Source organism: Impatiens glandulifera, chromosome 5 (genome assembly GCF_907164915.1).
Source record: "Impatiens glandulifera chromosome 5, dImpGla2.1, whole genome shotgun sequence".
Lineage (NCBI taxonomy): Eukaryota > Viridiplantae > Streptophyta > Magnoliopsida > Ericales > Balsaminaceae > Impatiens > Impatiens glandulifera.
In genome coordinates, this window is record NC_061866.1 from 43,971,957 (window position 1) to 43,989,536 (window position 17,580).

Below are 17,580 nucleotides of genomic sequence, written 5' to 3' on the forward strand. Positions count from 1 at the left end.
TTTAATTATATATAATTTTAATTTATAAATATTATTTATGTATATACTGAAATATTAAAATTTTGAAAAACTTGTACAAATAATTTTCGGTATCTATCCTAAGTAATTTTTATTTATTTAACTTGTTATATTTTATGCTATATTAAAATCATATAATAATTTTATTATTATAATTAACTAGTTTAGTCTAGTTGGTTAAATACTATAATAATGTTTATTATGATCGTAAATTCAAATTTAGTAGAATAAGTTTTTTTTTTTTAAAAAAGGTTTGGTTGAGTAAGTGTAAAAAAGAAAATTTAGGGACAGGGAGAGGGTGACCCTTTCGGCTGCCTAGCGGACCTCATCCCAGGTCGGCCCTGCATACACCCATCAGTACGGTTTTTTCGATTTATCAAAAAAATTCGACGAGGATATAATATTTTCTCCCGTCCTTAGTTAAATATAAATATTTTTTAAATATATAAAGTTAGTTTGAACCTATATAATCTCGCTTCAATTTAAAGTGTTCTAAATATTTGATTTCTTAAGAATCTCTCTTGACACAAAAACTATTTTAATGAGTTTAAATTTAAATATAACTGATATCAACAATAATATTATTTTTTTAAGATCATTTCTAGTGTAAATGAATTATAGAGTAAAAGTTCATTGTAAAGAAACACTAAATTAAATGTTATGAGAACTTAAGGGTTTTAGCCCATGTATTCACTAGTCTCTTCTCACCTTTGTTTTATGTTTAATCTAAACTAATTATTGTTTTGTTAATGAGAATACCTATAATTAGAGGACAATGAGAATGACTTGTGTCCCACTAAGAACAAATGCTTGGTTTCCATTTTAGGGTAACCCTCTATCTCTGTGGTTTTTATTTTATTTTATTTGGACAATGTATGCACGTCTTATAAATAATAAACCTATCACCACCTAAGTAATCTAAATGCAAAATTTTAAATTAAATTATCTAATGACAAATAATTTAAAACTGTCAAATTTGATATGGAATGTCACTATATATTGGATGTGAACTACCATTGGCAAGGCATTCCCTTCATCATGGCCAATATTAGAGCACATAGTATTCTTTGCACATTAGCCCTTTGTCTCATGGCTGCTGCTTTGGCAGCTGCAGACTATGGCGACAACCATTATTACCACAAGTCTCCGCATCACCATAATAAGTCGCCTTCATGGTTGCCTCCATATCTTTACAAATCTCCACCACCACCGTCTTATATCTATAAATCTCCACCTCCACCATCTTATGTCTACTCGTCTCCTCCACCACCTTCTTACGTTTATAAATCCCCACCTCCACCAACCTACATTTACAAATCGCCCCCGCCTCCTCCATATGTATACTCGTCTCCACCGCCGCCGCCTTATGTTTACAAATCTCCTCCACCACCTCCATATGTGTACTCATCCCCTCCTCCACCACCTTATGTTTACAAGTCTCCTCCACCACCTCCATATGTGTATTCATCCCCTCCTCCACCACCTTACGTTTACAAGTCTCCTCCACCACCTCCATATGTATACTCATCTCCACCGCCGCCGCCTTATGTTTACAAATCTCCTCCACCACCTCCATATGTGTACTCATCCCCTCCTCCACCACCTTACGTTTACAAGTCTCCTCCACCACCTCCATATGTATACTCATCTCCACCGCCGCCGCCTTATGTTTACAAATCTCCTCCACCACCTCCATATGTGTACTCATCCCCTCCTCCACCACCTTACGTTTACAAGTCTCCTCCACCACCTCCATATGTGTACTCATCCCCTCCTCCACCACCTTACGTTTACAAGTCTCCTCCACCACCTCCATATGTATACTCGTCCCCACCGCCGCCGCCTTATGTTTACAAATCTCCTCCACCACCTCCATATGTGTACTCATCCCCTCCTCCACCACCTTACGTTTACAAGTCTCCTCCACCACCTCCATATGTGTACTCATCCCCTCCTCCACCACCTTACGTTTACAAGTCTCCTCCACCACCTCCATATGTATACTCGTCCCCACCGCCGCCGCCTTATGTTTACAAATCTCCTCCACCACCTCCATATGTGTACTCATCCCCTCCTCCACCACCTTATGTTTATAAGTCTCCTCCTCCACCAGCATATGTGTACTCTTCCCCTCCTCCTCCATCTTACGTTTACAAGTCTCCTCCTCCACCAGCATATGTGTATTCTTCCCCTCCTCCTCCATCTTACGTTTACAAGTCTCCTCCTCCACCAGCATATGTGTACTCATCGCCTCCACCATCACCTTACGTTTACAAGTCTCCTCCTCCACCAGCATATGTATACTCTTCCCCTCCTCCTCCATCTTACGTTTACAAGTCTCCTCCTCCACCTGCATATGTGTACTCTTCCCCTCCTCCACCCGCATATGTGTACTCTTCCCCACCTCCACCACCTTATGCATATAAGTCTCCTCCACCACCTCTTTACGTTTACTCTTCCCCTCCTCCACCAACTTACATTTACAAGTCTCCTCCTCCACCTTATGTTTATAAGTCACCACCACCGCCTTCAAGTGTCTATTAAGACATTAAGAAACTTATTTGATAAGTGTAAGTATGCATAATTTGTTTTGTTTAAGCATTTTCTTAACTTGTTTTTATTTTATTTTTTTATTTTTTTATTTTTTTTCTAAATCCATTTTTGTTTGTTTCAGGTAACATGTCAATGGAAATAATATTTTCTACCTGCACCAATATTTCTATCTCAAACAAGGCAGGTGTTTGGAGAATAATCTTGATTCAAGTATTTCATAATATATAGTTTTCTTAATTATGAATTCTTTTATTTCTATTTTCTTTCAAATTACTGAACCATCATCCATTATAAAGTTATCATACATTTTATTGGTTAACTTTGTCAACGTGGAACAAAGTTTCCTTTTATATGTTCTTTGGTTAACCAGTTTAATTTATTGCCAAAAATGATGTTACTCATTCTTTAAACTATAATTGTCAAGGACATTTTGCACGAATTGTACCATACCGATGAGGTGAAGATCACAAACATTAAGAATGAAATAAAAAAATATAAACGAGTTTATGACAATAATTATCGTAAGTTAAAATTATCAATAAAAAAATTAAACGGGTAAGCGATTCCGTTCGCACACTGAAATGCATGACCAAACTAATAACGTCAATGTCGATGTCATTTTCCACCTCTACCTCCTTATCCGAGGATTATCTACCTCATAATTCAAAGTGAAAATCATGGCAGGTCAATCTCTTACGAGAACTAAATGTGTAAGCGAATCGGTTTACACACTGAAATGCATTACCAAAATAATAACGTTGTTTTGAGATATTTCAAACAGTCGGCTTCGGTTGGTTCACTAAAAAATCATTGCTAAATAATATAAATATTCCTAAAATCTATTTAAAAACTAAAAATATAAGCAATAATAATAAAATGCATATCAATCTGTTTAACATAGTTATTTGTTTGAGAATTTAACCGCTAAGAGAGATGTGTATTTAAAATGTTATATTTGTACAAAAATGCTTAAACTTAACATTTACTTAATAAGTATGATTAAATTATATTATCCGTGTTACCATTTATTTCATGTGTAGATGCTGTTTAGAAAATTATATGAAAACAATCTAAGTGTGTAAAATTTATGTATGATGGCAATTCTTAAATTATTCATGTTCTTATTTAAAATAAATATATTATGTATGTTTAAAATGTTAATCTAAGTAAATTATTTCTTAGTACAAATATGATGAAAACAATACACAATATATGGAGAATCTTGTAAATGTAACAGTGGTCACTACATCAAAAAGCATGACGCTTAAAAGAATTTGTCAGATGTATATTAGCGTCGCTATAAAATTTATCGACATTTAACTTAGTGTCGTTATAAGTGATAACAAAATTATTACCGACACATAATCTTCCGCCGATATGATGTAATTATTTAATTTTTTTGAGGGCATATAAAAGCGCCGGAAAATATTTACCGGCACATAATCTTATGCTCGTAAAACTATTTACCGACACATAAGCTAGCGCCGGTATGGAACAAGTATGTGCCGATAAAAAAACATAATTCTCTATTGTAATTTTATTAATTTGAACAAGGTAGCCACAATGTAAAAACATTGATAAAATAAGCCATCAAATGTTTTCTACTCCATTAGATGTCAATATATATTATATATATATAAATATATATTATATATATATATATATATATATTCCTCTTCAAAAGTTAGTATGATCCATCTCTTAGGTTGAGAGTTAATCGTTTTTTTCGAAAATTTACGAGCTCGATAACCTATTAGATAACGTAGTTAATTATTTATTATTATTCTTTTTTTTCGTTATGCTTAAATAAATTTTTATCATTTTTAATATATATAAATCTTAAAAAAAATAAATAAAAAAGAATGAATTCATCTCACCACATGCCAGTCTTTTTTAGTGCAATTGAACTCGACTTAAATAAAAACAACATTTTGTTCAATTCCTGAGAGCTTTCAATACCAATGTCACATTATTTATTTTTTTTTTTGAATAAAAACGATAAAAATAAAAGAGTCAACTATCACATAAGAAAACAAATCTCAATTTTATGCTTGATTGAAGATTATTTGAGCTAATTGGAGATTATGAAAAAAATCGCATAAATTAAACAATTAATACCAGATTTTATTTTTCTTGTATAACTAATATGTATTACAGTATTAGTATAAATGCCTAATAGTCCAACAACAATAAAACCATAAAACTAAGCCTGTCTTCAACTCTCCCCACACAGTTAAATACTTGATTTTGGATTGCCAATATTTTCCTATTTGACTTTTCTAGCTCATATTTTTTTTTTTATTTCAGTAGATAAATTCGCGAATCATCTCGTCCATAAGTCTCATAATCTTTATTGAAAAAAAATATGAACACCAATAATTATGAATGTCACAAAGAATAGAGCAAATCTTCAAACTATCTTTCACCATTGCTAATGGATATTGCATAGAAAATAGAGAAACCTCATCCTCAACCAAAATATATGAGTTACGTCGTGTATGCTTCGACACATGTAGCGTTTATTGTCATCATTAATATTAATTGTTAGATATTTTTCAGTGTATAAAACATTATGGATTATGGAGTAAAGATACTCTTAAAAATTATAAAAAGTTAAAAAAGTTTTAGTCCTAGTTAACGATGACTCTTTACACCTCTGTTTTAGGTCTAATCTTAACAAATATTTGTTGTTTTGTCAAATAATTATTGTTTTTTTAGTGAGAATACCTATAATTAGAGGACCATGAGGATGACTTGTGTCCCACGAAGTACAAATGCTTTCTAAAATGAAGCTGGTTTCCATTATAATTAAGAGCTCTCTTTCTTTTATTTGGACAAGGTAAGCACGTCTTATAATAAAACTTCCACCTCTATTAAAGTAATCTAAAGTCAATTATTAAATTAAAATCTTATATATATCTATTTAATAGAAAAATATATATTTTATAAAGTGTTAAATTCTATGGGTAATATGACTATATATAGGATGTGTCCTGCCATTGCAAGACATCATCCCCTCCGTTTAGCAATGGCCACGCATGGATCATATAGTACTCTTTGCGCCCTGGCCTTTTGTCTAATGGCTGCTACTTTGGCAGCGGCAGATTATGGCGACAATCATTACAAACACAAGTCTCCTCAACACCATTATAAGTCTCCTTCATCATCGTGGTTGCCTCCATATATTTATAAATCTCCACCACCGCCATCGTCTTATATCTATTCATCTCCTCCACCATCACCTTATGTTTACAAGTCACCTCCGCCTCCTCCTTATGTCTACTCGTCTCCACCACCGCCACCTTACATTTATAAATCTCCTCCTCCTCCTCCTTATGTTTACACATCTCCACCACCACCACCCTATGTTTACAAATCTCCACCACCACCTCCCTATGTTTACTCTTCTCCTCCTCCACCACCTTACGTTTACAAGTCTCCTCCACCCCCTCCTTACGTTTACTCATCCCCTCCTCCACCACTTTACGTTTACAAGTCACCTCCTCCACCACCTTACGTTTATAAGTCACCTCCTCCACCTGCATATGTATACTCTTCTCCTCCTCCACCACAATACGTTTACAAGTCACCTCCTCCACCTGCATATGTGTACTCTTCCCCGCCACCACCATCTTACGTTTACAAGTCACCTCCTCCACCTGCATATGTGTACTCTTCCCCTCCTCCACCATCTTACGTTTACAAGTCACCTCCTCCACCTGCATACGTTTACAAGTCACCTCCTCCACCTGCATACGTTTACAAGTCACCTCCTCCACCTGCATACGTGTACTCTTCTCCTCCTCCACCATCTTACGTTTACAAATCTCTTCCTCCACCTGCATATGTTTACAAGTCACCTCCTCCACCTGCATATGTGTACTCTTCCCCTCCTCCACCATCTTACGTTTACAAGTCACCTCCTCCACCTGCATACGTTTATAAGTCACCTCCTCCACCTGCATATGTATACTCTTCCCCTCCTCCACCATCTTACGTTTACAAGTCTCCTCCCCCACCTTCATACATTTACAAGTCCCCTCCTCCACCTGCATATGTATACTCTTCCCCTCCTCCACCATCTTACGTTTACAAGTCACCTCCTCCACCTGCATATGTTTACAAGTCACCTCCTCCACCTGCATATGTGTACTCTTCCCCTCCTCCACCATCATACATTTACAAGTCACCTCCTCCACATGCATACGTTTACAAGTCACCTCCTCCACCTGCATACGTGTACTCTTCTCCTCCACCCCCTCCTTACGTTTACAAATCTCCTCCTCCACCTGCATATGTTTACAAGTCACCTCCTCCACCTGCATATGTGTACTCTTCCCCTCCTCCACCATCATACATTTACAAGTCACCTCCTCCACCTGCATACGTTTACAAGTCACCTCCTCCACCTGCATACGTGTACTCTTCCCCTCCACCCCCTCCTTACGTTTACAAATCTCCTCCTCCACCAGCATACGTTTACAAGTCACCTCCTCCACCTGCATATGTGTACTCTTCCCCTCCTCCACCATCTTATGTTTACAAGTCACCTCCTCCACCTGCATATGTTTACAAGTCACCTCCTCCACCTGCATATGTTTACAAGTCACCTCCTCCACCTGCATATGTGTACTCTTCCCCTCCTCCACCATCTTACGTTTACAAGTCTCCTCCTCCACCTTCATACATTTACAAGTCCCCTCCTCCACCTGCATATGTGTACTCTTCCCCTCCTCCACCATCTTACGTTTACAAGTCACCTCCTCCACCATCTTACGTTTACAAGTCACCTCCTCCACCTGCATATGTTTACAAGTCACCTCCTCCACCTGCATATGTGTACTCTTCCCCTCCTCCACCATCTTACGTTTACAAGTCACCTCCTCCTCCGAGTGTTTATTAAAACTCCAATACAATTATTCAATAAATGTGAGTACATATAATTTTTCTTTTAATTATTTAAAAAAAGCTAAAGTTTAAGTGATCTATATTATTTGTTTGCAGATGAAAGATTTATGGAGATAATATTTCGACATACAAGATTATTTCTATCTCAAAGAAGACAATTATATGGAGAATTGTGACTGTTTAAATGATGCATAATAGTTTTCTTATTTGTTCTTGTGTGGATAATATCATTATTTCCTTTTAATTTTATGAACCATATTATTTTAAAGTTCTTATATTTTATTGTTTAACAATGTCAACATGGAATGAAGTAACATTAAAAAAAACTCTTTCAATGTTCAACGTGGAAAGAAGTAACCATGTCAATGTGGAACCATGTTTTTTTTATATGTTGTTTGCCATTCTTGTCAAAACTATGTAAACTATTACTAATTTAAACTAGAACTAGAACTCACAAGTAGATAAGAATTTAAAAATTGAAATATATCTTTAATATCTAGTAAATTATAATATTTATTATCGCTGTATTGATAATGTTACCCTACACGACGATGAATCTGGACAAGAATCAACAGTGTCTTGTGGTAGACCGAACCACCACCTTCTGACACTTTTGTTAGTCCTAGATAGAATATTTAAATATTACAAATTTGTCAATCAGCCTCACGTTTTCACTTAAAGATCAACCATAATTAATAATGATAATACAATGTATAACATGAATAAGAGATTGAACAAAATTATTAGTGAGTTGAATTATAATAGTTCATATTGTTGTCTTCGAACATTTTGTGACTTGTGAGTACCACATCAACTGTCATCACTTAGATTAGTTTGAAATTATTTTTTTCTAACAATTTGCAAAATTTAAAAGTTGAGAATTGATCAATTTTAACCTACAAGCATTAATATTGGTTATTGAATAACTCACTTAATTTTTGGAATAAGCAAATAGAGTCTTTATTCCATAGGGAGTGAATTCACGCAAACACTTCTATTTTTCATGCTAAATTTCCAAAATCATTACCTAATACGCATCTACGAAGATCACCAACTTTAAATCTCAGACAAAGAATAATTGGGTTATAACCATGTCAATGATATTGTCATAATTAACAAGGTTTCCTTACCACCATCAATTTCAAAAACCACACTAACTAGCATCACACTTTCTTGAGTTTAAAAACCGCCAGTGGCCCAAAAAATATCATAATGACATTATATGTCAATATATATGTTACTATGTTATTACTCTTGAAAAAGTTAGAATGAATCCATCTTACCACATGACAGTCTTTTCTGTCCAATTGAACTCCACTTAAATAAGAACAACATTTTGTTCAATTCCTTAGAGCTTCCAATACCAATGTCACATTATTCTTTTGTATATGAATGATAAAAAATAAAAGAGTAAAATATCATGTAAGAATAGATCTCAGTCCTATGCATGCATGATTGAAGATTAATTGAGCTAATCGAAGATTATGAGAAAATGATTAAATCAAACAATCAATCCCTGATTTTATTTTACTTGTATAGCTCATATGTATTAGTATAAATACCTAGAAGAATAATGATAACGGATCTATATAAGAGAAAAAATTGTTAACACAACCTTCAAACATATTCTTAATTTTAATTAACTTAATATCACAGAAATACAAAATAACTTGTGCAAGTCTTCAAACTATCTTTCACCATTTATAATGGTTTTGAATAGAAAATAGTGAAACCTCGTCCTCACCCAATATGTTTGACTCATGGGACAAACATATCGTGCCTGCTTCAACGAATCGTATTGCTATCGTCAATATTATTTGTTAGATATTTTCCAGTTTATAAAACATTATGGATTATGGAGTAAAAATCTCATTGTAAAGATGCACTAAAAAATTATGAAAGTTAAAAAGGTTTTAGTCCTAGTTAAACAACTCTATCACCTCTGTTTTATGTTTAATCTAAACAAATAATTGTTTTTTTGTCTATTAATTATTGTTTTTTTTAGTGAGAATACGTATAATTAGAGGACCATGAGGATGACTTGTGTCCCACTAAGTACAAATGCTTCCTACAATTAAGTTGGTTTCATTATAAGAGAGCTCTCTCTCTTTTATTTTATTTATTTGGGTAATGTAAGAACGTCTTATATACATATATATTTAATAGAAAAAGGAATATTTTAAAAAGAGTTAAATTCGGGGTAATAGGACTATATATAGGATGTTTCCTGCCATTGCAAGACATCATCCCCTCCGTATAGCAATGGCCACCCATGGATCATATAGTACTCTTTGCACCCTGGCCTTTTGTCTAATGGCTGCTGCTTTGGCAGCGGCAGATTATGGCGACAATCATTACAAACACAAGTCTCCTCATCACCATTATAAGTCTCCTTCATCATCGTGGTTGCCTCCATATATTTATAAATCTCCACCACCGCCATCGCCTTATATCTATTCATCTCCTCCACCACCACCTTATGTTTACAAGTCACCTCCGCCTCCTCCTTATGTTTATTCGTCTCCACCACCACCACCTTACATTTATAAATCTCCTCCTCCACCTCCTTATGTTTACACATCTCCACCACCACCACCACCATATGTTTACAAATCTCCACCACCACCTCCCTATGTTTACTCTTCTCCTCCTCCACCACCTTACGTTTACAAGTCTCCTCCACCCCCTCCTTACGTTTACTCATCCCCTCCTCCACCACCTTACATTTATAAGTCACCTCCTCCACCTGCATATGTATACTCTTCTCCTCCTCCACCACAATACGTTTACAAGTCACCTCCTCCACCTGCATATGTGTACTCTTCCCCTCCACCACCATCTTACGTTTATAAGTCACCTCCTCCACCTGTATATGTGTACTCTTCACCTCCTCCTCCATCTTACATTTACAAGTCTCCTCCTCCACCTGCATACGTGTACTCTTCCCCTCCTCCACCATCTTACATTTACAAATCTCCTCCTCCACCTGCATACGTTTATAAGTCACCTCCTCCACCTGCATATGTGTACTCTTCCCCTCCTCCACCATCATACATTTACAAGTCACCTCCTCCACCTGCATACGTGTACTCTTCACCTCCTCCACCATCTTACGTTTACAAGTCACCTCCTCCACCTGCATATGTATACTCTTCCCCTCCTCCACCATCTTACGTTTACAAGTCTCCTCCTCCACCTTCATACATTTATAAGTCCCCTCCTCCACATGCATATGTGTACGCTTCCCCTCCTCCACCATCTTACGTTTACAAGTCACCTCCTCCACCGGCATATGTGTACTCTTCCCCTCCTCCACCATCATACATTTACAAGTCACCTCCTCCACCTGCATACGTTTACAAGTCACCTCCTCCACCTGCATACGTGTACTCTTCCCCTCCACCCCCTCCTTACGTTTACAAATCTCCTCCTCCACCTGCATATGTGTACTCTTCCCCTCCTCCACCATCTTATGTTTACAAGTCACCTCCTCCACCTGCATATGTGTACTCTTCCCCTCCTCCACCATCTTACGTTTACAAGTCTCCTCCTCCACCTTCATACATTTACAAGTCCCCTCCTCCACAATCTTACGTTTACAAGTCCCCTCCTCCACCTGCAGATGTGTATTCTTCCCCTCCTCCACCATCTTACGTTTACAAGTCACCTCCTCCTCCGAGTGTTTATTAAAACTCTAGTACAATTATTCAATAAATGTGAGTACATATAATTTTTCTTTTAATTATTTAAAAAAGCTTAAGTTTAGGTGATCTATATTATTTGTTTGCAGATAAAAGATTTATGGAGATAATATTTCGACATACAAGAATATTACTATCTCAAAGAAGGCAATTTTATGGAGAATTGTGACTGTTTAAATGATGCATAATAGTTTTCTTATTTGTTCTTGTGTGGATAATATCATTATTTCTTTTTAATTTTATGAACCATATTATTTTAAAGTTCTTATATTTTATTGTTTAACAATGTCAACATGGAATGAAGTAACATTAAAAAAACTCTTTGTGGAAAGAAGTAACCATGTCAATGTGGAACCATGTTTCTTTTTATATGTTGTTTGCAATTCTTGTCAAAATTATGTAAACTAATACTAATTTAAACTAGAACTAGAACTCACAAGTAGATAAGAATTTAAAAATCTAAATATATCTTTAATATCTACAAAACGATAATATTTATTATCGCTGTATTGATAATGTTACCCTATACGACGATGAATCTGGACAAGAATCAACAGAGTCTAGTGGTAGACCGAACCACCACCTTTTGACACTTTTGTTGGTCCTAGATAGAATATTTTAAATATTACAAATTTGTCAATCAGTCTCACGTTTTCACTTAAGGATCAACCATAATTAATAATGATAATACAATGTATAAGATGACTAAGTTGAAATTCTTGATAAAGTTTCTATTAAATTTGAGAGAAACATGAAATAAAAGATTGAACAAAATTATTAGTGCGTTGAATTATGATAGTTCATATTGTTGTCTTCGAACATTTTGTGACTTTTGAGTACCACATCAACTGTCATCACTTAGATTAGTTTGAATTTATATTTTCTAACAATTTGCAAAATTTAAAAGTTGAGAATTGATCAATTTTAACCTACAACCATTAATATTGGTTAATGAATAACCCACTTAATTTTTGGAATAAGCAAATAGAGTCTTTATTCCATAGGGAGTGAATTCACGCAAACGCTTCTATTTTTCATGCTAAATTTCCAAAATCATCACCTAATACGCATCTAAGAAGATCACCAACTTTAAATCTCAGACGAAGAATAATTGGGTTATAACCATGTCAATTATATTGTCATAATTAATAAGGTTTCCTTACCGCCATCAATTTCAAAGACCACACCAACTAGATCATACTTTCTTGAGTTTAAAAACCGCCAGTGGCCCAAAACATATCATTATGACATTAGATGTCAATATATATGTTACTATGTTATTACTCTTGAAAAAGTTAGAATGAATCCATCTCACCACATGACAGTCTTTTCTGTCCAATTCATGAACTCCACTTAAATAAGAACAACATTTTGTTCAATTCCTTAGAGCTTCCAATACCAATGTCACATTATTCTTTTGTATATGAATGATAAAAAATAAAAGAGTAAAATATCACGTAAGAATAGATCTCAGTCCTATGCATGCATGATTGAAGATTAATTGAGCTAATTGAAGATTATGAGAAAATGATTAAATCAAACAATCAATCCCTGGTTTTATTTTACTTGTATAACTCATATATATTAGTATAAATACCTAGGCAATGTAATAGTTCAACCTACAATAAAATTATAAAACTAAGTCTTTCTTCAACTCCCCCCTCACAATTAAATACTTCATTCTGGATTGTCAATATTTTCCAATTTGATTTCTCTAGACCATTTGCTTTTATTTCAGTAAATAAAGTCGCTGATCATGTCGTCCAGAAATCTCATCACCTCTATTGAAAATAAAAAAAAGTTAACTCCGATAGTTATGAATGTCTAGAAGAATAATGATAACGGATCTATATAAGAGAAAAAATTGTTAACACAACCTTCAATCATATTCTTAATTTTAATTAACTTAATATCACAGAAATACAAAATAACTTGTGCAAGTCTTCAAATTATCTTTCACCATTTCTAATGGTTTTGAATAGAAAATAGTGAAACCTCGTCCTCACCCAATATCTTTGACTCATGGCACAAACATATCGTGCCTGCTTCAACGAATCATACTGCTATTGTCAATATTATTTGTTAGATATTTTCCAGTTTATAAAACATTATGGATTATAGAGTAAAAAGCTCATTGTAAAGATGCACTAAAAAATTATGAAAGTTAAAAAGGTTTTAGTCCTAGTTAAACAACTCTTTGCACCTCTAGATAAGGTTGTTTGGCATTATTGTCTAAAATTATGCAAACTAATACTAATTTAAACTAGAACTTTCAACTAGATAAGAATTAAAAAATTGAAAATATATTCATATTTACAAAATAAAATTTATTATCCCTGTCTAGATAACGCTATCTTATACGACGATGAATCTGGGCAAGAATCAACGGAAAAATGTCCTTCCTTCGCCTCTAAAAGAGAGAAGGGTTAATATTTTATTAGTATGCATGACAATTAACCTCAAGTATTTACTTGTGGATCAAAAATAATTTATAATAATTAAGTTGAGATTCTTGATATATTTCTACTAAATTTGAGAGAAACATGCAATAAAAGCTTGAAAAAAGATAATAAATTCTTAGTGAGTTGAACTATGATTGTCAAAAAGAATCTATAACTAACATTCATATAATTAACTTAGGCCACATTCATATAATTAACTTAGGCCCGTAGTCTAAGATAATACATTACAATAAAAAGTTGTTTTTATCGAAGTGTGATAATGTGTGTCAGCAAAATTTATTAGTGACACATAATTAAACGTCATATTATCGATTAGCGATGTTGTTTTTATTATTTTTTAGCATTAAATTTAATTATTTGTAATGTACAAATAAATTAAATATTTATTGATTTAAATTTCAAATATAAAATTTTAACATTTTATTTTAATTTATAAATATAAATATATAAACTACTGAATTTTTCTAATCTAAATAAAACTGAAAAAAAATATGGGATTGATTAATTTTTTTTTATGTGTACTTTTCCCCTCGTCCACCATCTTACATTTACAAGTCACCTCTTGCACCTTCATACGTTTACAAGTCACCGACTCCCCCGAGTCTCTTAAGACTTTAACACAAATTTTCAATAAATGTGAGTATATATAATTTTTATTTTAAGTTATTTATATATATTTAAAAAAATTAAGGTTTAAGTGATCTATATATTTTTTTTGTTTGCAGGTGAAAGTTTAATGGAGATAATATTTTCGACATGCAACAATATGTTTATCTCAAAGAAAGAAATTACGAGGAGAATAATGTCTGTTAAAGTGTTTCATAATGATTTTCTTATTTATAGTTATGAACTCTTTAATTTATTGTTGGGTAATATTATTATTCATTTTTAATTTTATGAACAATATTATATTAAGTGTAAAAATGATGTAGCATGAAAATTATTCTTGTTTGTATTTAAAACAAATATATTATTTATGTTTTATAATGTTAATCTAACTAAATTATTTCTTAGTACAAATATGATGAAAAAGTTACAACATATTGAGAATCTTGTAATTATAAATGTGGTCACCGCATCAAACAATCACTCATTTGGACGCATAAAAAGGATTTGCCAGGGGTATATTAGCCTGCCAACAAACTTATCGAAATTTAATTTAGCGTTGTTAATAAGGTTACGGCTTCAGAAGGTTTACCGAAACACAATCTATCTACGGTAAGATTTAATTATGCGACGGTAAAAGATTTACCTGCACATAATTTTGCGCTGGTAAAAATGTTTACCGACTCATAATTTTGGCCGGTAAAATCTTTACCGACACATAATCCTTTGACGGTAAAAATATTTACTGACATATAATCTTGCACGTGTAGAGTTCAATATGCACCGATAAGTTTGATGTAATTTTGTCTTGTCATTAGTTATTTGTTAATATTTACTATTTCTGTTTAAACATTATTATCGTCACACATTTAAATTTAAACTAATTTTTAACAAGGGATATACACACTTACAAATAATTGATAATATAATAATATTTTCATCTTTCAATATTTGTGAGTTAAATGTTTTATACTATTTATAATATTTTAGTAAACATACTAAATGAAATTAATTTAAACATTATTTAGTGTAACGAATTTTAAGGTTTAAAAGAAACTAATTTTACTAAAATGTTTTGGCATTTCAATTTCTTTATTTATTTTCCATTTCTGATGCCTTATTTGAATTTTTTTTAAATTCAAAAAATAAGAAATGTTTTGAAATATTTTTCTAAATAAAAACAGAACAAAATATTTTAATTAGGACAAGTTTAGTTCATTTCTTCACATTAAATATTAATTATCTTGTTAATGTAATAAATGAATAAATATATAAAGATGTTTAAAATAAAAATAAATTAATAAAGTTGAAAATAATATTCATATGTATCAATCATATTTATAAATTAAAAAAAATTGTATCTCGTCCAACTAAGTTTGTTGTAGCTAGAAATGTGTTCAAAATTATTATTGAATCCGATTCAATCCCAACTCTAACTGCCTTATAATATAATAAATATATAATAATATTTTATTTTATATAATATAATTATATATTATATAAATTAACACTAAAAAAATGATTCATCACACTTTTGACATCAATCTCTGAATCTTCTGTTGTTTCCATGAATTATTTGTAACATTTTGTTTCGAATTATAAAGTGAAAAATTAATTGTAAAGAAGCACAAAACATATTGAAAATTCTAAATCCTTATTAAGTACTCTTTGCACCTCTGTTTTATGTTAATCTTAACAAAAAAAATTGTTTTTTTGGTCCAATTATCAATGTGTTTTGTTTGTTGGAATATCTATAATTATACATAGACCATTAGGATGACTTGTGTCCACGAAGTACACAAGCTCGTACAAGTTGGACAATGTGGGCACGTCTTAATTGTAAACTTTATATTTATATATATTAATATTAAGACACCAATTATCAAATTTTGATGTGGAAAGTCACTATATATAGGATGTAACCAGCCATTGGTAAGGCATCCCCTCCATCAAGCAATGGCAACTCCTAGAGAACATAGTATTATTTTCACATTGACAATTTGTCTCATTGCTGTTACATTGGCAGCCGCAGATTATGGCGACAATCATTACTACCACAAGTCTCCTCGTCTTCATCATAAGTCGCCTTCGTCGTGGCTGCCTCCATATCATTACAAATCTCCCCCACCGCCGACGTATATTTATAAATCTCCACCCCCACCTTCTTACGTTTATAAATCTCCATCTCCACCATTCTACATTTACAAGTCACCACCTCCACCTGCATATGTGTACTCTTCCCCTCCTCCACCTCCTTATGTTTACAAGTCTCCTCCTCCACCTGCATATGTATATTCTTCCCCTCCTCCACCGTCTTACATTTACAAGTCACCTCCTCCACCATTTTATGTTTACAAGTCACCTCCTCCACCCGCATATGTGTACTCTTCTCCTCCTCCACGATCATACGTTTACAAGTCTCCTCCTCCACCTTCTTACGTTTACAAGTCACCTCCTCCACCTGCATATGTGTACTCTTCCCCTCCTCCACCATCTTACGTTTATAAGTCACCTCCACCACCTGCATATGTATACTCTTCTCCTCCTCCACCATCTTATGTTTACAAGTCACCTCCTCCACCTGCATACGTGTACTCTTCCCCACCTCCACCATCTTACGTTTACAAGTCACCTCCTCCACCTTCATACGTTTATAAGTCTCCTCCTCCACCTTCATACGTTTATAAGTCCCCTCCTCCACCTGCATATGTGTACTCTTCCCCTCCTCCACCATCTTATGTTTACAAGTCTCCTCCTCCACCTTCATATGTTTACAAGTCACCTCCTCCACCTGCATATGTTTACTCTTCCCCACCACCACCATCTTACATTTACAAATCACCTCCTCCACCATCCTACGTTTATAAATCTCCTCCTCCACCTGCATATGTGTACTCTTCCCCACCTCCACCATCTTACATTTACAAGTCACCTCCTCCACCATCCTATGTTTACAAGTCTCCTCCTCCACCGTCATATGTTTACAAGTCACCTCCTCCACCTGCATATGTGTACTCTCCCCCTCCTCCACCAACTTACATTTACAAGTCACCTCCTCCCCCGAGTGTTTATTAAGACTTCAACACAAGTTTTTAATAAATGTGAGTATATATAATTTTTTATTTTAAGTTGTTTATATATTATTAAAAAAATAAGGTTTAAGTGATCTATATTGTTTTTTTGTTTGCAGGTTAAAGGTTAATGGAGATAATATTTCTATCTCAAAGAAAGAAATTATGAGGAGAATAATGACTGTTAAAGTGTTTCATAATGATTTTCTTATTTATAGATATGAACTCTTTAATTTATTGTTGGGTAATATTATTATTATT

The 17,580-nt window shown here is 33.6% G+C and overlaps 1 protein-coding gene across 1 annotated transcript; it reads left to right on the forward strand.

Annotated features, from left to right (window-relative positions):
* Positions 1 to 1,056: 1,056 nt before the first annotated feature.
* Positions 1,057 to 17,323, forward strand: LOC124939447 (proline-rich protein 36-like). Its single transcript, XM_047479922.1, has 9 exons — positions 1,057 to 2,523; positions 5,828 to 6,148; positions 6,308 to 7,108; positions 7,148 to 7,306; positions 9,200 to 9,285; positions 9,699 to 10,593; positions 10,813 to 10,953; positions 16,331 to 16,507; positions 16,907 to 17,323. The coding sequence occupies exons 1-9, from the start codon at positions 1,057 to 1,059 to the stop codon at positions 17,321 to 17,323; spliced, it is 4,464 nt and encodes a 1,487-aa protein (XP_047335878.1).
* The last annotated feature ends 257 nt before the right edge of the window (positions 17,324 to 17,580 follow it).

What these genes read in the sequence shown, in the direction of transcription:
- LOC124939447 (XM_047479922.1), top strand. Translation starts at nt 1,057, where the DNA reads ATGGCCAATATTAGAGCACATAGTATTCTTTGCACATTAGCCCTTTGT. An exon ending in ATGTGTACTCTTCCCCTCCT is followed by an intron (nt 7,307 to 9,199) that starts CCACCATCTTAC and finishes GGTTTTGAATAG; the next exon opens with AAAATAGTGAAACCTCGTCC. An exon ending in CAACGAATCGTATTGCTATC is followed by an intron (nt 9,286 to 9,698) that starts GTCAATATTATT and finishes GACTATATATAG; the next exon opens with GATGTTTCCTGCCATTGCAA.